Source organism: Ambystoma mexicanum, chromosome 14 (genome assembly GCF_040938575.1).
Source record: "Ambystoma mexicanum isolate Mex_15411 chromosome 14, UKY_AmexF1_1, whole genome shotgun sequence".
NCBI lineage: Eukaryota > Metazoa > Chordata > Amphibia > Caudata > Ambystomatidae > Ambystoma > Ambystoma mexicanum.
Window position 1 is genome coordinate 330,109,943 of NC_090940.1, and position 21,453 is coordinate 330,131,395.

The window sequence follows — 21,453 nt, forward strand, 5'->3', positions numbered from 1 at the left end:
TATAGAGACAGTGGGGCGCAACTACCAAGGCTTGAGCTTTACTATTTAGCTGCCCAACTGAGCTTTTGTCTCGAAGTGGCTTTTGATGATCCCACATCGGAATCAACACCACACTGCTCCAATACGTAGTGGCACCTTAGACAGGACTAGGACACTGAGGGTGCTCAAAGTGGGCCACCTCTAGTCCCCTAATGTGCCAATAGTGGCTGACGTATGTGTGAACAGAGAAGACTTGGGTGTTTCTAGACGCTGTGAGGAATATGGCATATATACCTGGGTGGGACTCAACTGTCTGGCCTGGCCACGGGACAATTTCAAAGGTATATGAAGGTGAGGAGGTGCAAGGGGGTAGCAAATAGTAAATGGAATGGGTGGCCTGAGGAACCAGTAGAATAAACATTTCTGGCCTTGGTCTGCACGCTGGAAGGTGGCTGGAGGCCTGTAAGAAGTCTGTATGGTTGCTTACTGGTTAACTCCAGCATTAGAAACCCTGGTCGGAGACTTATGGCCTCATTATGAGTTTGGAGGTAGCCATGGTGCCATTAGCGCCATGGCTGCCTCCAAAATCGTGTCCGGGGTCTGTGAATGAGGAATTACCGGATCATTCCAACCTTGGAGGACCCGGTAATTCCTCATTCACAAAACCAATCCCCACCATTCAAGGCCCCATAGGGCTCAATGGGGATGGAGATAATGGGCCTGTTGATAACGGGCCCGTTACTAGCTCCTTGGTCCCCACCTGGGACCAGGAAAGGACGTCTGGTTTTACCAGACCAGACGTCTGTTCCGGGTCCCGCGAGGGAACCTCGTAATAGGGCGGAATGGGTTTACCGGCACCATTACCGGTGCCGGTAAACCCATTCGCCAGCCTCGTAATGAGGCCCTTAGAAGGGAAACTGATATGGGCTCTGCAATCGCTGACAGGGAGTGGGAACGTGTGCTTGGTTTCCCCAAATACATATCACGGAAGGCTAGGTTCAGGCTACTGCAGATCAACCTTCGCCGCACTTATATGACCCCCCAGATGGGTAGCCAAATTTAGCAAAGGCACACGCTCGGCCTGCCCCTGGTGCCACCAGGACAATGCAAACCTTATCCATATGTTCTGGAAATGTGCAAAAGTGCAGTTTTTCTGGTCTCGTATTGTACAGGCCTGCAAGGGGGCCGGGGTTACTGGATACGACTGGGCCCCGAAAGGGGTGCCTGTTGGGTACATACGCCAGACAAAGCAAACACAAACAGGTCATCAGATTTATGGACTTAGCATGTATACTTGCAAAGAGGAGAATTGCCATGTCCTGGAAATCCCCAAAAGGCCCCAAATTTAAATCATGGTTATAGGACTTTGATGCCTGGTATGAGGCTGAAACGAGAGCATGGGCTGCGTCTTTGCACTTTTACGAGGATGGTGCTGCCGAAACATTTGTATCCTGGAACTCACTTGTCTTCACTATGTTCCACCCGTCGGATGATAAACCACCATGAACACCCCTGTTATCCACAGTATGCTTGTTTGATTTCAAGTACTGTTAACTTTCACTTTATCTGATGCTGGATCCCACATTTTATCACTCTGTGGTGCCCAGGACACTGTGCCTCTTCGAGATCACATGGCCTGACTCGCACCCTGTGCTTAAATCGACTTTATATATGGAAAGGTTGTGCATTTTTTTTCTTCCCTTTTTCTGGTTTGTTTGTCAGTGTGTCTGCTACAAAAACTGCTTAGAATGAAGAATACTATATTTGTAATTACCGTACCTTTGCTTGTACCGACGCATTATCACACTTCACATAATAAAAAAATTGAAAAAAAAAGTAGGGTAGCGTAGACAGAGCAGCTAGGCTTATCTTAGGAGGGAGAGAGGGCTGTAGAATCAGTACAGAGACATTGTAATACCAATGGTCCAAAGAAACACTAAAACACTATGTATTGTAAAAATACATGGTATTATTTAAATACAAGTAGAACCAGATAAATCTTGGGGGAAATAAGTACTATCACATTATGTATAACCACAATTACAAAAAAAAAAATAAAAAAAAAACACTATGCTTGAAGGTACACAGACCAAAAATATGTAACCTAATTTGGAACACCTAACAGTAGTTCCAAGGAAGTCAAAACCAATAGTTACTTTTAGATTACTTTCAATAATACTGTGACGCTCAGCAAGAAATCACATAGAAAGTCACCTGGACTATACTTTTCAGAATAGTGGAAAACTTACTCTAGGAACAGTAAAACACCTATAACTCTGATTTAGGATAACAGTTATTCTACGGAAGTTGGACCTTGGCGTGGAATATTCAATTACAGTTGCTTTTCAGTTCAAAGACTAAGAGAAGCAATAACTAACTTATTTTTAGGATAACAGTTATACTCCAGGTAAGTAAAATCTATATATTTTTCTAAGGAGCTACCAGCAACCTAAAAGGTAAGTATGACCTAGGCAGACTTACGGCAAGTCGGGGGAAGCAAGACCCAATTAGGGACACTCGTACAATTATTTATTTTATTTATTTATTACTTATACAGTGCAGCCACTGACCCGGAAGCTTAAGGGCGCTAGACAAACAGAGTCACAAGGTAAACAGGGTATAAGAACCATAGAAGAGTGTAAGGAAATTCTAGGAATAATAAAGTGAAACCAACAGCATTACATTTGGGAATGGTGGAACCCAATTGACAGGTAAGTTAACCCTTTACGTACTGTTAGAATGTCCTGCTTCTGGAGGGTCCTTAGGAGACTGCTGGAGTTTCTAGCCTGATTTCAGATGTTGCACCAGACTACAGAGTTCTCGACCCCTGGCACTTGGTTCTTACAGCAGTGAAGTAGTACAGCCAGTCGGGAAGACTGTCCAGTGGAGTTCGTCTCAGGTTTAGTTGGTCCCACTGACCCACGGGAAGCAGTTGTCCCTTCCGGAGCTTCTCTCTCGAATTGAAAAAGGGGTTCCACACAGCAGCAGGGCTTCACTGGGCAATTCAAAGGTCCAGGACGATGCAGCAAGCTTTGTGCACGTTTCTGCATCAGAAACTTCTTCCAGTGGTCGACTCTAGTCCCAAATCCCTCACTTTTTAAGCAGGTTTCTCCCAATCATGCACAGCCTAGGCTGTCAATCACACAGCAGAGTGGCAGAACAGCCAGCCAGCCAATCGGGACTTGTTGCATTCAGGCATTCTTAGAGACAAAGGACAGGGGAGTTTTGGGATCCTCCCTCACATCCTGCCTCTCCAGACACACTGGGACGAGAGGCAGGCTTCAGGGCTGAAGCCTGCCAAAGGCAAATAGAACTAAGGGCTCAAATCTGCCTCAAGGCACAGAGTAAAACCCAAGAAAGACATCAAAAAAAGAAAATGGCAAAAAAAGAAGTCAGGGCCATTTTGACAAAATGGTCACCCATGGGTGCTGTACTGCAGCTGAGGGTTCAGTGTTAGAAAAGCACAATGGTAGGAAAGTTAAACCACTGCCACCAGCCATTTAAAGTAGTGAGGGTAACATAAAAATGTTACATGAGAAGGTTGGAAAAGGGGCTACTAAGTAACCCCCCAGCACTCCACATAAAATGGGGTGTGCTGGACCTACAAAGAGAAAAGGTAAGCAAAGTCAATTTCACTTTACTATTTGTGGGAACAGTAGTTCACATAAGGAAATGTATTTAAAGCTAATGAGAAATGTAAAGGATTTCTCAGTGACATTGCACTGAAGGTGCTGTGTGCCACCATACAAAAAGTAGATGTCTATGGACTTTGTCAGACTCCAAAAATAGTGGAAACATAATCCAAATGAGGTCAAAGCACATGAGAGTGAGAAAAAGGTCTCTCACTACATGGTTAAAATTAAAAAGTCCTAAGGTCTCCGAGGTTGGAGGAATTCAGCACTAAAAATGACAATTCTCCCTAACAATTCCCATTTCTCGTTTCCAATCCCAGAACTCCCACAAGGGAAAGAATGTCCTTGTCTAAAAACAAAATTCCTAAATTGTTCACCATTCCTCAGACCTGGCCTTAAATCAGAGGGGTGAGACATGTACACTGAATGTCAGGGTTTTTGGTGCTGGGGCAGAGATGTGTCTTGCTAAATGAAATAAAGAACCCAATTGAAATATACACCCTCTCCTGAGAGTGAGAAAGTGACCCTTCTAAAAGTGAGATTTTGTATTGCTTCAGGGTGAAGGAGGAAAAGGTTTCATATGTGTGATACATGTCTTGTTTTTCAATGTTCGATGTGCTTTCACATTGCTAGTTTGAAATGTGCGCGGGAAGATTACATGTGAAGCGCACTGCTTGTAAACAATGGCGCTGTGATTTAAATCCAACTTCAGAAAAGGATTACCAAGTTCATGATTTTGCACTGTTCCACGGTTTTGTTTAATTTAGACATCCAGGGTTTTTTGTGGGACAGGAGGGTTGATCTGTTTATTTGGCCGGTGTTCCATGTACATGAGACCCAAAAGTGAGTTTGGTATTGAAGCTTTGTTTTGTGCCACAGAGAAGGTGACGTGTGTAATCGTTTGGTGCGAATAATCAATGGACATATTATTCAATAAATATATATTCTGTCTGTACCTCAGCCTGGTTCTTGGCTTATTGGTGGCACGGGGGGAGGGATCTACTTCGCTCTACATGAGTCATAGACAGGGCTAGACTGAATCAGACATATACAAATGATATAAGGGTAGTCTCTAAACATATAATCACACAAGCATACAGTCGGGTCAGATCACAACAAGCAAATGCACTTTTCAGACTGTATCCCATCCAATTAAGGAGCTGCGATTATAAAAATAAAAAAGAAGTCTGAATATAATTGTAGGTCTAAAATTAAACGAAATAGACCAATGTCCGTGCTTTCATTCTGCTTGTAAATGTGACATGGTCGCACGCTAGTAAGTTTCTAGTTAGCAGGTTAGCGTGTTACAAAACACCACTGTCATGTCAGGGGAGATGAGAGGAAATACTTTACGTGAAGTGAGAGTAGTGTCTTGGCAGTTGCTTTGTTCAGCCGCGTGCCGTTCAAAGGTAAGACGCCTATCTGCTGTCCCTGGGCGTACATGAGGTAAGTGCCTTCCGCGGGAGGGGTCACGTCGGTACGGGGTTCTGGTCGCATAGTGGGAGGCGCAATCGTGGGTATACCTGAAACGGAGCAAGAAAAGACATGTTCTTTGAGCACATCACTGACAACACATGAAGGTCTACAAAGCACGGCGCGAGATAGCCACACCCTCCAGGCAATATTCAAATTGTTTACAGATGTGTTTACAGATGCTTCGACAACATGTGGAATCCACGTTCCACAAGCACACATTTGGTCACTCCAGTACTCCAACATCACAGAGTCAATTTGCCCATCTAAAAGGGGAGAGAGTGTGAGAGGGGAAGAGAGAGGGGGAGAGAGAGAGCGGGAGGGAGAGGGGGGAGCGAGAGAGCTAAGAGAAATGACGATGGACACAAGGTAACAACCAACTATCTAATTGCAAAGCATTTAAACAATGCTCTGTAGATTTCACGGTGATCATTCTTTTCAATGTCACAGTCTAGGTTACAACCACTCTTTCATGAAGTATTATTATATGATTATGTAACAATAACAAGGGGGTCGAGTATGAATACATAAATAAGCAGGGGTCGAAGTGGGCGGAAGCGATGCTCCTCTGCCGTTTAAAAAAGTTTTACTTTTCTTATATTTTTATTTTAAAAAGAAACCGTTAGGAATGGTTTAGTTTTAAAATAAAGGTGTCGCAAGAAGTTGAAACATGCGCTGAACATTACCTTAAACAGCAGGAGTGTTGCGCGTGGGAGGAGGGAGATTGTGGGGTGGGGGGACACTACTTCTTTTCGTACACTTGGACCACCACTGTAACTAAGCACTCGGGCTTCTGGGTCTCGTTGTCCCGAATGGCCCTAGAAGACCCAGCCAGTAAACCATTGACGCCCTGGGTTGCATCCGCCGCTACTCCAGAAGATGCCACATCCACATTGTGCAACTGAGAGCCATCCGGAAACCATTGTGCCACTTTCACTGTAGCAGTTTTTGTTTAATTGCTGATTGCGCACACAAAGGTGGCACTATGCCAGTTCACTTCCCTCTGCGAGAGTAAGAGGGAAGCATTCCAGACTTGGTCGGGTGCCCAGCTAACTTTCTGGCTGTGGGAACTGGGCGTTCTCAAATCTGCACGTGTACATTAGATCACAGTGCGCAGTCCCACGTGCAGACGCTCATCCACCGCGTGTAACTAGACCTACCCTTGGGGGAGTGGCCCACTTAGGACTTAAAAGGATGGCAGGGTCCTTCCTGCCAGCTTTGCAAACACTATGGTTTATCAAAACACGACGCATGTAATTAACTTATGTCTGAAAGAATGTTTGGATGTTTTGCTAGTTTTTTGTTTTAAATAGATTAAAAAAAAGCACATTGCATCACAAGGCACTGGCTTTCCTGGATAGTTAAAAATGGGCGTGTAGGCTGGACAGACCTTCCCAGAGGGAATGCTTTACTTTATTCTGTAAAACAATGCATTGTGAATCGTACCATGGAGACTGGTGCCTGATGCCTACTAGAGCCTGGGAAATGGATTCTGCAACCATTTGACAGGACCTTCTGGCAATCGCCCATGCATGCACCCCTCATGCCCCCCACTGCTTCCCAGTCCCTTCCACCATTCCAGCAGAATAGTTCCATGCTCCAGCCACACGCCCCCTCCCCCGGGCGACATCTGCAGTCACACATGCTCTACTATTGAGGATTACTATCACCAGATGCTGCTACTTCAAAAAGGACCAATCCTGTTTACATTCCCGGCAGACATTCTTGGGTCCTTGGAGTCAGTCAGAGTTTCTTGTATCACTTCCCCGCAAGGATCTGTATAAAACTATCAAAAGGACAAAAGCAAGGGCACAGTTGTCGGTAGAATACACACTTTCGGCCTCATGAGGTAGCCCCTTGTACTTTGCCAGGCTTTTGGCCTGTTTTTCTCCCAGCTAGGTCCTAATCCAAAGCCTTGCAGTGTGTGTCTGGGTTTTTGTGTGCTCTGCTTAAGAATCCTCACAACTCCTAAGCAGGGATACCCCAAAGGTAACATTTATTTTCCCAGCAAGGGGACCACCTCTCTCCGTTAGTCATGTGCCTAGGTTAGCGGTGGCTTTTTTTGCCTATAATATGGAGCCACTAAGTGGAATTCATTTTACCCAACCAGATCCTTTTCGATCCCATCCTCCATTTCATAAAGAGGAGTTTGACTTGTTTTACTTCCAATGACCTGATGGTCACATGATTATCCTTTGTCACTTACATGTGCCAGGAGAATAGCTCAAGAGCAAAATGCTTGTATTGGGAGCAAAGCAACACTGAGCAGCATGGGTTCGATATCCGGTCCAGCACTTAGAGGATGGATTCCGGCATGAATGCGATATGAAAGCCACATTTTTTAAAAACATTTTTATTTCAATAATTGGGCTGCAAGAATGCAGATTAGCAAACCGATTCCATCACTGACTTCCCAGCCAATCAGAATGCACTACCTGAAATTTTAGTCGTACAAGTCTAGGTACCATCAGCCCCACAGAAGTCCGGAGGGGTCATGACTGTGTGGACTAATGACACCTCTCCAACGTCTAGTGCTTGGCTTTGCCGTGAGCTCTATCTTCGGGCAGGTCATTATCCCATCATCCGAACCCCTTCTTCGGCCTATTAGGTTTCATTAAAGCAAGCTTTCCTAGAAATGTTTCTTTTCATAGCAACACACAGACTGCATAACTCACGCGCCTCACGTGCGTTTCCAGTCAGCATAACTGTTGCATATGTTCAAAGTTTCACAAAGTCTACCATACATAACTCGAATTCCTCAAAGTCAACTCATGCAGTTGTGCATTTACTTTATTTGTGTGCATTTACACAAAAGACAATCTACCCGTTTTAGGCCCATTTTCAGAGAGGCCTTCATCGTATTGCAAAAGGGGAACATGCCATGGGCCCCCACTCCGGCATGCTCCCTCACCTGGCTGCATAATGAAAATATATCGATGCAAATATTGTGCAAGAAATTAAACACATATCCTATCAGATCGTCTGTGTTGCAGAGGCTGGGACCCCGCTTCCTGGCTCTTTACAACCAGGGTCTTGTATGACAAATTATCTGTGTAACGTTTCCTGTGCTCACTGTAGTAAATCATGTTTATGGGTCCACTACAGTACACATGGTGTAGTATTTTCACCTTTCTTTGGACAATTTATTGATCATGTGTGTTGGGCAAAATTTGCACGCAGTACCCTCTGGGACCACTACACAAAACTATAACTTCAGGTGTAAGAAAAACCAACCTTTGGTATAAGTCTGTACCGCATAGTTTTTGGTAGCGAGCTGAGCAGCTAGGCTCATCTCAAGAGGGAATGTGAGCTTGTAAGGGTGTTACACAGAGGTCTATAATTACAAGTATTCAGATAGACACTTATACTCAAGGTTTCTTGGTAAAACACTTCTTAATTTATTTCACAGTCACTTAGAAAACATTCACTAAAAGGAGGCACTCAATATCACACAAAAATATACAACAGTACTTCACACTATTCGGTTCTGTGACATTTAAACTACTTTGAAGTAGGAGCAAAATGGCATTCAGAACATTTGAAGTAGGAGCAAAAAGGCATAAGATAATATTACAGTTGCTCTAAAACAGTATAGTTCACCAGAGGAGTTGATTCAATGCAATATTTAGGCCAAAGTCAATGGGCTAGTGTCTTGTATAGGTAAAAATGGTTCGGGTAGTTAAATGGAAAAATCTTTGCCACGGTTCTCGGAAGTAGTTCGTAGAAGAAAGATTCCTATGTCAAGTCACAAGCTGACTAGGCCTGTAAGTTGCCAAAGTTTCATGCGCTTTTGCAGTGAGAGGTAAATTCTCTCGGTTCGGGTTTTCACAGTACCTTATTTTGAAGAAAAAGATGCAACTGTTCCTGGCAGTTCCTGCAAATCTCGCTGTTCCTGAGCCTCATTCGTGGGGACAAGAGGGAAGACGTCGGGGACTCCTGCACTGCACGGGGACTGGTCGCAAAACTGGTAAACTGGCAAATCTTTGATTACGGTAGCTGTCATCAAGAACACAAACTGGTGTCCCTCTCCCTGGCTCTGTTTCCTGCAGCAACTCTGAGGAAATTCAACCAGCTCCGAGATGGGTGTCCAGGTGGCTTACTTGGCAGGTGATTGGTCCCACCAACTCAAAGGGCCTTGCAGGGCTTTTCCGTCAATGCAAACATAGCGATTCAGACCTGCAGCAGGGCTTCACTGGGCAAATCAACGGTCCAGGAGTTGCAGCAGCCGTCCTCTTCCAGCTCGTCTTCGGTTCTTTTGTTCCAGTGGTAGACTGCCTTCCAAGCCAAGAGACTCTCCTTTTATTTTAATCAGTTTTCTCCCATTCATTCCAGCCTAGCTGCCACTCACCCAGCAGGGTGGCTGTCCTTGCCAGACAGTCAGCCAGCCAATCACGCCAGAGTGCATTTGGGTCTCCTAGGAGACGAAGCACAGGGAGTTTCGGGCACCTCCCTCACTTCCTGCCCACCCCAGACACTCTGTCTTCGAAACTGGCATAGGAACAAAGGGACCAGACCTGGTTTGGCACACAGAGACAAACTCTAGAAGACCTTTTAAAAAAGAAATGGTGAAAAAGAAGACGGGACCTGTTTAAACAGACGCCATCTTGAAAAACATGGCTCCTGCAATTTTTAGCTAGCAGTGTTCACGGTCGGAAAAAAATCATGGTAGGTCATTGCAAAACCACTGCCACCAGCCATTTCAATTGGAAAGGGTAGCATTTGACTTGCTACAGGAGTTTCTAGACATAGGGGATACTAGTTAACCCCTCCTGCACTCTATTGGAAGATGTGTGCTGGGTCTAGGAATTTAAAAAGACTAGTAAAGTCAATTTAACTTTACATTTTCTGGGAAACAGTAGTTTTTTCCAAAGAAGGTGTTTAAACCTTGGGACAGCCTAAAAAGCTTCAGTTTCACGGCACTGATGGTGCTGTGGGACACACATGAAAAAATGATGCCTATGGAGTGGTCTAAAACTCCATAATTAAAGAACACAAGAGTAAAACACACATCAAAATACATGAGTGAGTGGGAAAAAAGGTTCACACTCTCTCCAATTAAAAGAAATCAAGTCCTCAAAATCCAGCGAAGTTGCTGTGGGGCTCTAAGGTGAAGGGAATTAGCACATTTATGAGAATTCTCCTTAACACTGTAATAACCAAAGTTGAACAACCTATTTATTGTAAGTGCCAAGATGGTCCAGAAGATTGCTCTGTGAATTAAACACTCATTGCAAAGAACTTCGCGCCTTGAAACACTTGTGTATAGGCACGTTACAAATGCCTTATATCATAACTGTGCTTGTTTGTCAGATCACCAAATCCCAGCAAGGCAGACCAAGCCTTTCCACTCAGGGATTGTTAAAGGAGTTGGGGATAGCAACACCTACTGTGCTTCAAAACACAGCTGCACCAGAAAGGACTGGTTATAAAAACGAACATAGCATTGACATGGTGCATGTCTAGAGCAGCTCAGTTCCGCCAAACTGAACAGCCACTCCCAATAAAGACCTAGAGAATAATTCAGGAGAATTGATTGGACAGCGGTTAGAAAAGTTTTTTTCTTTTGCCAACTTTCTTTCCCATGACATCTGTAGAACCCTAGTGATTTGCTATGGACCGGTTTGAAACTGTACTGCGTTTAGGAGGTAAGAAGAGTGTCATTGATTTACTTCCCTTGCTCAACTCACTTATTTTGGGTGCAGTAGTGACCCCTTAATATTATTATCAATGCAGGGTGCTCTTTCCCCTGTGGGGAATCCCTGCATTGTTTTACAGCAGCGCGCATCTTACGGTGAAGTGCTGCAGGTGTACTTTGTATCCCTTTTTTTCCGCATAGTAACATGTGCTATCTTTAAGATGTGCCTAGGACAGGCTGGTGTCAGCGAACACTGTTCTACTCTTTTTCGGTGCGCCCGCATGCACGGTTTTCTTTGGCCACATAATGTCATTGGGAATAAAAAGGAAACATGTAAGGGACCGATATGCTGCTGCCAGCACGTCTTGGACGCATCATGCAAGTAACCACAAAGTTACAAAACACCAATTCATAGGGACACAAAGTATCCCTACCGCAGCTCACTGTAACGTGAAGTGCGCAGGGTAACAAACAATTTCACAATGCACTGATAGCCATAAGGACTGTTCAATGCTCCCAAAAGCAGGAAGTGACGTCAAAAAGCTTTACTTGCCTCCAAACGTCAGGAAAGGTTGGAAACAATTGTAACACGCTGGCAGGTGTTCCATAGATGTTTATGTCAGAAAAGCAGAGAAAAAAATATTTATCAACATTAGGCAATTTTGTGTAAGGGGTGCTATGGAGGTGAGAGCGGACCACATGTCACACCCTCTGGCAAGCTTGCCTTCATGTCTGCTTAGTAGACACACAACACAGGTTGCTTTTTTGTATAATTTTACGGGTTCTTATTTCACATCATGAGCCGTCTGCAATTCTGTGTCAAACGAGGACAATACTCGGGTGAACTGATCACCCAGTTTTTTTGTTGGGTGTAGTTAAACGTTTGAATTACAGCACTAAAACCTAGATACGGTTTTTCAGCCTCATGCATGTTAGTATTCTGGCACTTGTATTCATCCATGGAGAGAAGGAGAGAAAGTTACAGTTGATCCCTTCTCCTTTTTCATGACCTGTTTCTTTAAGTATTTTCAAACATATTTTAATTTGAGGTGATCATGTGATTTGTGCACATTCCAAGCTAGGCATACAAACAGGGCATTAATTTAGTTCATGAAAGTCACACAATAATGGGCACCTTTCTGTATACAACTCACAATGTGGCCAAGTGCTTAAACAGCACATTGGGCTCATATCCCAGCTTTATCATTTCATCAAAGTGTTTGATCCTGGGTAAATGGTGTAATCGCATTGTGACTGTTAGGGGGAATTCTCAGAAATGTGCCAATTCCCTCCACCTTAGAGACCCCCAGCAACTTTGCTGGATTTTGAGGACTTGATTTTTTTTAACCTGGAGAGAAAGAGGCCCTTTTCCCCACTCTCTCATGTAGTTTAATGTGATTTTGTACACTGTCTTTTGGTTGTGGAGTCTGACAAACTCCATATGCATCATCTTTTATATTGTGTCACACAGCGCCTTCAGTGCAGTGACACAGGGAAGTCTTTCAGATTTCACAAAGCTTTAAATACCTTCTCTGGGATAAACTACTGTTTCCCAGAGCAGTAAAGTGAAATTAACTTTACTTACATTTGTAGCTTTCTAGACGCAGCACACACTATCTTACAATAGGGCGCTGGAGTGGTTACCTAGCATCCCCTTTGTCTAGCTTCTCATGTAACATTTTTATGTTACCCTTTCCTCGATGAATGGCTGGTGGCAATGGTTTACTTTTAACTACCATGGTGTGCATTTACTGCAGGCAGTGTTCGCAGCCACAGTAAAGCACCCAAGGGTGCCATTTTTGTCAAAATGGCACGATCTTTTTCGCCATTTCTTTTTGGAAAGGTCCTTCTTGAGATTTACTCTGCGCGCCAAACCAGGTTGGGTCCCTTTGTCCGCTTTGCCTTTGGTGGGTTTCACGAGTGAAGCCCGCCTCTGGCTCCAGGGTGTCTGGGGTGGACAGGAAGTGAGGGAGGTGCCCGAAACTCCCTGTGCTTGGTCTCCTAGGAGCCCCAAATGCACTCTGTAGTGATTAGCCGGCTGACTGTCCAGCAAGGACAGCCACCCTGCTGGGTGACTGACAGCTATGCTGGAATGAATGGGAGAGAACTGAATAAAAAGGTGAGGATTTTGGCTTGGAAGGCAGAGTCGACCACTGGACGAAGGAACCGAAGAACTTTAAGAGGCCGCCTGCTGCAACTCCTGGGCCATTGGTTTGCCTGAAGAAGCCTTGCTACTGTGCTGAAACGCCCAATTTGTATCGACAGAGAAGCCCCTGCAAGGAAGACTTCTCGCCTTGAGTTGGTGGGACCAATCAACTCCAAAGTTAGCCACCTGGACATTATCTCAAAGCTGGTTGAATTTCTGCAGAGTTGATGCTGAAAACCGAAACACCAGGGAGAGGAAAACCAGATTGTGTGTGTTGCTTCTAAGCTGTCCAAGGGCTCCAGGAAGATCCTCCGTACTGCCAGGAAAGCAGGACTGACCGAGCCGGAGCCCCCTCAACAGAGTGCGGGACCCCAGAAACAAGGAAAGTCTATCTAGACAGCCAGAAACTGTGGTGTTGCTATTTGCGGTAGATGAAAGGAGCTGAAACACGGTACAACCACTTGTTTGAAGATTGCCGGTTGCGAGCAGTGACCGTCTCATTGCAGTGCGGGAATCCCCAGAAGTCTTCCCTCTTTTCCCCACAACTGAGTCCCAGGAATAGTGAGATCTGCAGAGTTGCTCAGGAAAAGAAGTCATCTCCTGCACTTTTTCTTCAATACAAAGGTACTGTAAAAGTCAGAGAACTTACCTCTTGCTGTAGAGTTGCGTGCATCTTCTACTACTAACAAGTCTAGTAGCTTGTGGCCCTACTTTGATTCTTCTTTTTCTTCAAAGACTTCTAAAACATTGTGCAAAGACTTTTGTAGTTACCTGCAAAGAAGGGCTTCAGCTCATATAGACTTTTGCCCATTGACTTTGGCTAAGCCTGTTCCACTGAATGGCTCTTATTGGGGATCGGAAAGTATTTGCCTGCTTAAGAATAATTGTGGTGTTTGTATGTTCTAATAACCTTTTTCTTTGACTTACTCTTAAATGATTCTAAATGCAACAGTAATATATTAATGTCCCCAGCACCCTAGCTATTGAAGTCATCGGAGGGTGTAGGTTGTGCCTGTGGGCCATCCCGGAAAGGTACTTACTGATTTAGAGATATTAAGAGTTTATAATTTTTGGAGTGTTTGTGTGTTGCTTTTATATCGCTCCCTTCTGAAGAAGGCTTACTCTGACTCTTAAATACATTAATAATTGTTTAATCAAGAAAGGTTGTGTGTAAGAGTTTATTTGAATACTTGGCACTGTGAATCTCTGTGCAACTCCCCTACAGCTCACAATGAGCCCTCTTGAGAATAAGCCTGGCTGCTCAATCACGCTACCAACCTGTGTAGTACAGACTTCTACCAAAGGTTGGGTTCCTATTGCCAGGAGGTCAGGTTTGTTGTAGGGCATCCAAAGGGTACTGCATACATTCTTGCCTAACAGTGTCTAACCTGTCAAAATTGCCACTCCCCAACATCTCAAAATTGTCAGCACTACAGTTATTTAGTTCTCATGGTATGTGCTTTAAAAAAGCCCTCACTCCGTTTCACTGGCTATAGTGTTGCTTCACGTATAATTGCAAAAAAGGATCTCTTCTACACCACAAAGTACTTTGTTTGCATACTGATCTCACCACCACTGAAAAACAATGATCTTCTATTTGCAGTCTTGGTTTCAATATGTGCACCTCTTCCTGGTGACGCCTAATCCATATCCTCTACGCTATGGTATGTGTACCTTACCTATCGTTTCCGATCTGTCTTCTATATCCATGGTTGAGCCCACGTATAGTCTGTGAGGTGATTAATATGAGTGCTGTGTACATGCTAGGTTTCATATGGCTAATGTTCTGTAGTCTGCATCTTTACTATATGCCATAGACCTGCCTCGTGTCTGCTATTGATCAAATGTGCCCTGTACATCTGCTAGAACTCAAGAACTCTTGTCGTGGACTGCTAAAGTTGCCCTTGAAATTAATTGTTATTATTTTACCATGAAGAAAATAGGATAGTGAAACGTGAAGGGAGTACCCATGCTCCTTTTGATCACTTCTGGGACAGCATATCCAGCGATGGATTGCGATTGGGATAAAAAGAGGAGCGACCAGTTATTCTTGGAACCCTCATTTATTTGAATTCAGGTGGGGCACAAATTTGAGTGCGCCGAAGGCCCAAAATCCTTTAGGATGGCCGTGTCCATTTGTTCGGTTTTATCGAATGTGATTGCTGGTATAGTTTAAATTTTTTTTGTTAAGAATGATTTAACACATCTCTGGAAAGCATCAAAGCTGGAACCAATTTGGAACGGAAACGCCAGACCCTCAACCACCTTGGGGATCCCCGCCTCTGATCGCAAGTGGATCCTCTACATTGGATCGAATCAGTTTGTTAAGTCTGTTAGTTTGCAAGTATACACACAAAAAAGAGCTGCAAATACACAAAGGCATTCTCCAAATAGAAAAAAAGAAAAAAAACATTTAAGCATGTACGTGCCTGGCTGATATTTAAGCCATAGGCACCCGTTCCACGGGCTGCACTGGGTGGCATTGGCCCAAAGCCTGAATTAATAGCCACAAGCATAGCGAGGGCCTTTAACGAAGATCCCGGTGCCGTTGCCAAATGGTCCAGCCCATGAAATGGGTGCTTATGGCTTTCAGAACCGTGGGTTTGCAATCCGTAAAGAGTGCTAAGAGCAATGTATTTCGTTTCATTGCCGTTCATTGAAACAACATATTTTAAGATAGCCGTCATGGATCAGGAAGGCAGGGCTTCATAAGGTAGGTGGGGCTGGGGGTGTGAGGTACGGAATAACAAGTTACTTACCAACTGGTAACGTTCTTTCGATTGGATGTTCCTTCAACGTATTCCACATCTTTGACATGTAATGTCCACATGTCAAAGATGTGGAATATGTTGGAGGACACAATCCATTCGAAATTGAAAATGAAGGGAAGGGAGCGTGAGGGGGAAGATGGCAGGGTGGAGGAAGCAGCCATTGTGTTGTTTTGAAGGCAGGCTTGCATTAGTAGGTTAAGCCTGCAATCCAAGCAACTTGATTGGTTGCGTCCCCCGCCCATGGTGCCAATAGAAATGTATGACCCAGGCTTGTTTCAAGGGAACAGAGCATTTTTTTTTATTTTTTTTTTTTAAAGAGAGCCTGGAATTGGTGTCTATCAGGTAGACGTATGTATTGCTTGTAACTAAAACAATTTCCAAGTTCAAAATCTAACTTGCATAAAATGTTTGTTTCCCTCGTCATGGGTCAGCAATCCATAAACCTACACTTACCCATGCTATTCTGGAGTGTATGTTGGTTTTGGAAGCACTACAACTCCTACAGGAAAACACATGTCTAAACTAACATTAAACACAACTTTTATAATACAATACTTTCCATCAATGTTTATGATGTTGTCAAAACATAGGTTAACACAATATTCAGGTGACAAGAATTAAGACTATGAGATCAGTGGAAAAGAGGGTCCTTACATGCAGGGGTCATTCCGGGTTCCTTCCTCGTTCCTTGGACCTCTCTGCCGTCCTTATCCACGCACCAGCAATAGCCACTGTTTCCATGACACTGCAGAGGGTTGAAGTTTCCGTAGGCATCACACTGAGGTATATACTGCTCATCAGTGGGTGTGCCGCCATAATGCTCCAGAAGGCTCTGCCTCCATCGCTCACACACTGTCTGCGGCTTCTGAGTAGGCGCTAAAGAGAGAATTGACATTGGTAATAAAACAGTCTGCCAACAGAGTCTGCCACTGCTGCAAAGGTTACTGAATATATATCAAACATCTATATTGTGGGATCCTCATACTATTTTGAGCTGTCGCCGTCTCATTTAATGTGGTAAACTCTATATCATGACTTTGAAAAATACCCTGTGCTAGGGGCCTGCCTGCTTCAGGCTTCATATACACTTTGTACAGTGTTTCTTGGTGATGCACTTTTCATCATCAATAAACAAAACACAATTATAGCAGAATGTGGGGTATCTAGGAAAAATGGGGAACAAACAGAAAATGCAGTAGCTACAGAAATATCCGAGATCGTTCGTTGATTTGTCTGGATTGTGAGTTTTGAAGACAGGAAATATTTTTGGAGCCAACTTGCACGAGTGTCTAAGGCCACACAAAGAAGTTGCTTCTTGCTCTCCTCTGCGTTACTAGCAATGCCCAGATGCAGTCATAATGTCCAAGGCATCATAAGGACCACTCGTCTTCTGTGAGATATCCTTATTTACAAGAACAGTTGGGCTCGCACAGATCAATGGCCGCGAGCTGCAGCACTCCAGCAAATCCTTAACCACCAAAGCTATGGCCCGAGTCTTAAGCTGGAGAAGTCATTAGAAGGCAAGCATTTCCATTGCAAGAGTATTGGGCAATGCTGCATGGGCATCCCACAAGCGAGGCAGGGTAACTGCTGTTATCATCGGCAGTTGGGAGAGGGGCAGCCCCAACCTTCTCTGTGCCTGCTCCTCTCCTCCCCCCAGCTACGGAGACACGCAGTCTCGGCAGCACAAAGCCACGGAAGGGTAAGGTGCGAACAGTCATCTCACCCTTCCTCCAAACAGCAAGGTGCTAAGCACCACAAGGAAAACAACCGTCAGGCAGGGCCCAGGTTTAAATGATCTGCCCCCACCAGGGGGCCAGACAGTCAGCTATCTGGCCGGGGGCTGCGACAACAGCAGCCCCCACCACATACACAACAAAGACCCAGGGCCTCCATGGGTCCTACAAATATGAGCAGCATGCACAGAGTAAACACAATCTGTTTGTGGAGCCTGAACGGGGGCCCAAGCAAACAGGTTCACTGTTTACTCAGTGTCTTCCAAATCTTCTTGCTTCTTTAGCAAATCTTGAAGTTCGCTGTACATCGCAGCGTCTTTTTTCCTTCCTGAACATTGTACTGTTCAAAGCAATTGCATTACAGCCTTAACGAAGGAAGAAGAGGCAACAAGCGTGTCCAAAATAAAACAAAGACGCGTGCTGCGGAATCATCGTAAGCCAGTGCGAACTAAGGAGAGAGAGGCACCCGAGCAGCCCAGCGCGGACAGTGTCCGATTCAACAATTTACAGGTGGGGCTACGAGGGAGGAAAAATAGACACTTGTGTCCAGGAAGAGATACAATTTGTTACAGTGGACTGGAGCCCCCCGTGTTATAAGGCAGACGGGGCAAGATAACACAAGCCATTTTTAAACTCTGGCAGATTCACAGCCAGCCTGGCAGCACGGCGAGCCGGGAGCTCGTTTTCTTGACATTCACGCAGAGCTTGCAAATGCAATTTCAAGCTCGGCGGGCCCAAATACTGCAGATTAAAAATATTTTCTGTAATTTTGCACGGACGGCCTCACAGCAAAACCAATTATTTAAATACCAGTAAAACAAGTCTGAGGGCTGCCCATTAAAATAAAGACCGCACAAAGTGGACACTAGGAGACAATTTTTTCTTTGAACCCTACATAGACTTAACAAAAGGAGATATATCTCTTAGCAAAAAGCTAGCAGAAAACAGACCGCAACAAGAGGGCACTAGCCAGCAGTTACCCAGCACGGGCGACAAATAGAACAGGCCCAAAGAGCTTTCCGATAGCAACAGCTTTAACTCCTTGATAAAACTTTTTTCCTTTTCCTATAACAGGCATAAAAGATCATGGGGCCCAAACGGAAAGCACGGGCACCCGCAACACCGGTGCAAAAGCCCAAATCACCACAATTGTTAGCAGCAATTGAAGCGGCAGAGCACTACGGATGGGCATGGGTTAGAGAAAACATGTACGGCCTACTCCGGGAAGGAATTACCAGCCCACCCAGCAAAGATGAGGGTTCTGCATCATCAAAAAGGAGAAAAGTATCTGAAGGCGGCAAAAAAGGTAACAAAAAATTGTCAAAACTATGGGAGAATGTAGCGGAATTACAGCAGTTTATGGTAGAAGTAAGGGGGAAACAGACACCGCCCACAAGGGAACCTGGGGCCCCAAACCCTACCATCGCAGTAGAACCTACAATAACGGTTGTCAACCCACCCGTAACACTACCTACAGCAATCCCGCCACAACAAGTACAGCAGTTGCCAGTAGCACCCACAGCTATAAATACAACAGCCTCCACAACTCCAACAACAGACTCAGCAGGTGCTCTAAAAGCATGGGCAACCCCCAGCGCAGACAACACGGGCGTGACAGGGACACCCGGCAGCAATACAACTGACATTGGAACAATCTGTAATGCACAGTTAGACCAAAAAATGAAATCTTTCCAAACAGATATATTAAATAGATACAAAAGATGCCCGGCATGGAACATTGATACCACAATCCAAGAAGCTATATGGGCCAAGGAATTTATAGAAATCTTTTCCTTAATAGAAGCCCAATGCAAATGGAAAGACGCTTTCAGAGACCCCAAAAAGATAGAAGAAAAAGCTATTGCCAGAAACGCCCATGTCGAACAAAACTGGGACAACTGGTTACAAGCCTTTGCCATCTTAGCAACAATATATGAAGACAAATTCCCATGGATGGTAGGAAGATCTGGGCATACGTTGATAAAATAAGGGAAGTAAAAGTAACCCAGAGGGGGAAGAATGGCTAGCATATGACATCAGATTTAGGAGGAGCATGTCAGAAAGGCCAGCCATTGAGTGGGATGAAGTCCAGAACGATTTATACACCCTCAACGCCGAACCTCCCCAGGAAGAAGATACCATGCATTCTTCTTCCAAAAATAGCAAACATTTGCAAGGAAACAAATCCAATGACAATGATAAATCCAAAAAAGGGGAGCAGCCCTTTCGGAAGAACCAGCCTTGGGCGGCTAAAAATAATGCCCACAGACAGAACAAACAGCAGGCTGCCAAATCCAACATCCGATGCAGATATTTTGGGAAAAACCAGTGTACATGGGGAAAAGAATGCTGGTACAAACACGCCTGCACAAACTGCAACGGCGACCATGCAGCAAGCAACTGCACCAGACTACCAGCCAAGAAAGAATGATGCCCCAATTTTAGAACCAGGACGAACACCCATCAACCCGGGCAACTTTATGGACGCCCTAAACAACTACCCAGACAAGAAAACCAGCAGGATACTATGGGAGGGTTTCACCAAAGGTTTTTCCATCCCATTTAAGGGCTCTGGGTCACACATCATCCCGATGAACCTGAAGTCAGCCAGGGATAACCCCCAGATAGTAGAAACCAAAATCAAGAAAGAACTGCAACTAGGCAGGATAGGAGGTCCCTGGGACAACATGCCTTTAAGGAACTATTTAATATCTCCACTAGGCCTGGTCCCCAAAAAAGAACCCGGGAAAATGAGGCTAATCCATCATCTCTCCTACCCCAAAGGCCAGTCTTTAAACGACGGCATCCCACACACAGAATCTGCTGTATCTTACACACATTTCCAAGAGGCGGTAAGGCTCATACAAGAGTGCGGGAGAAACGCCTTGATGGCCAAGCTGGACATCGAACCTGCTTTCAGACTTTTGCCAGTCCACCCAGATTCACAGCAGTGGCTAGGTTTCACTTTTAACAACAAATTCTATGTAGATAGATACCTCCCCATGGGGTGCGCAGTATCCTGTGCACTATTTGACCAATTCAGTTCCTTTTTCCATGGGCTTTCCTAAAGCAGAGACCAGGGACAAAAATAGTGCATTACCTAGATGATTTCATGATCATGGGGCCACCAAACTCTGGGGAATGCGTCAGGGCTTTAGCAAAACTTGAGCACATGGCCGCACATTGGGGAATTCCCCTAGCGAAGGAAAAAACCACCAAACCAGACACAAACATAACATTTTCCTGGGCATCGAAATAGACACAGCAAAAGGGCTCTACAGAATCCCCAAAATAAAAATAGCAGAACTCCTGTTTAAAATACAAAACCTGATAACGAAAGAAAAAGGGCACAGTAAAGGAAATACAATCCTTAGCAGGCAGCCTCAATTTCGCATCCAGAATAATAGCTCAAGGGAGGATATTTTCCAGAAGCCTAGAGTTCAAAATCAAATCACTCACCAAACCACACTTGCATATCCGGCTAGGCAGAGAGGTGAAATAAGACCTGGAAACATTGGGAAAATTCCTCAGAGATTTCAACGGGTCTTTACTTTGGCGAACGCCTTTAAATACCTGGTCAAACAGGGTCCTATACACCGACGCAGCTGGGAGCAAGGGGTTTGGAGCCATACTAGACTCTGAATGGGTGGCAGGACACTGGCCCAATTAATGGCAAGCAGCAGGGTGGACAAAAAACATCACCCTACTAGAAATATTTCCCATCTGGCTAACATTACACATCTGGGGCAGGCGAATACGGAACTTTTGATCTGGTGCGATAACATGGCTGTAGTGGGCTCCATAATCAGAAGGTCTACGAAATACCCTTTAGTACTGGAAGTATTACGAGCCATTACAACAGTCACACTACAAGAAAACGTTGTAGTCAAAGCGAACATTGCTAATGCCTTATCTCGCTTCCAGTGGACAAGATTCCGAGAGCTAGCGCTGCACGCCCAAGAACAGATGATGCCAATACCAGCAGAATGCTGGGCAATAATGGGAAGACAAGAATAACGGCATCAACACCAGCGCCAGAGAGCACAGGCCGAGATTCCCAACGAAAACCAGGCACCTCTAA

At 44.7% G+C, this 21,453-nt stretch overlaps 1 protein-coding gene across 1 annotated transcript in view; it reads right to left on the bottom strand.

Annotated features, from left to right (window-relative positions):
- The window catches only part of NID2 (nidogen 2), a 370,310-nt gene that overhangs the window by 67,489 nt on the left and 281,368 nt on the right, over positions 1-21,453 (bottom strand). Inside the window, exons 16-17 of the mRNA XM_069637470.1 lie at positions 16,291-16,512; positions 4,965-5,134 (exon numbers count right to left, since the gene is read on the bottom strand). Coding sequence (XP_069493571.1) covers positions 4,965-5,134; positions 16,291-16,512 — 392 coding nt within the window. The remainder of the gene's footprint in view (positions 1-4,964; positions 5,135-16,290; positions 16,513-21,453) is intronic.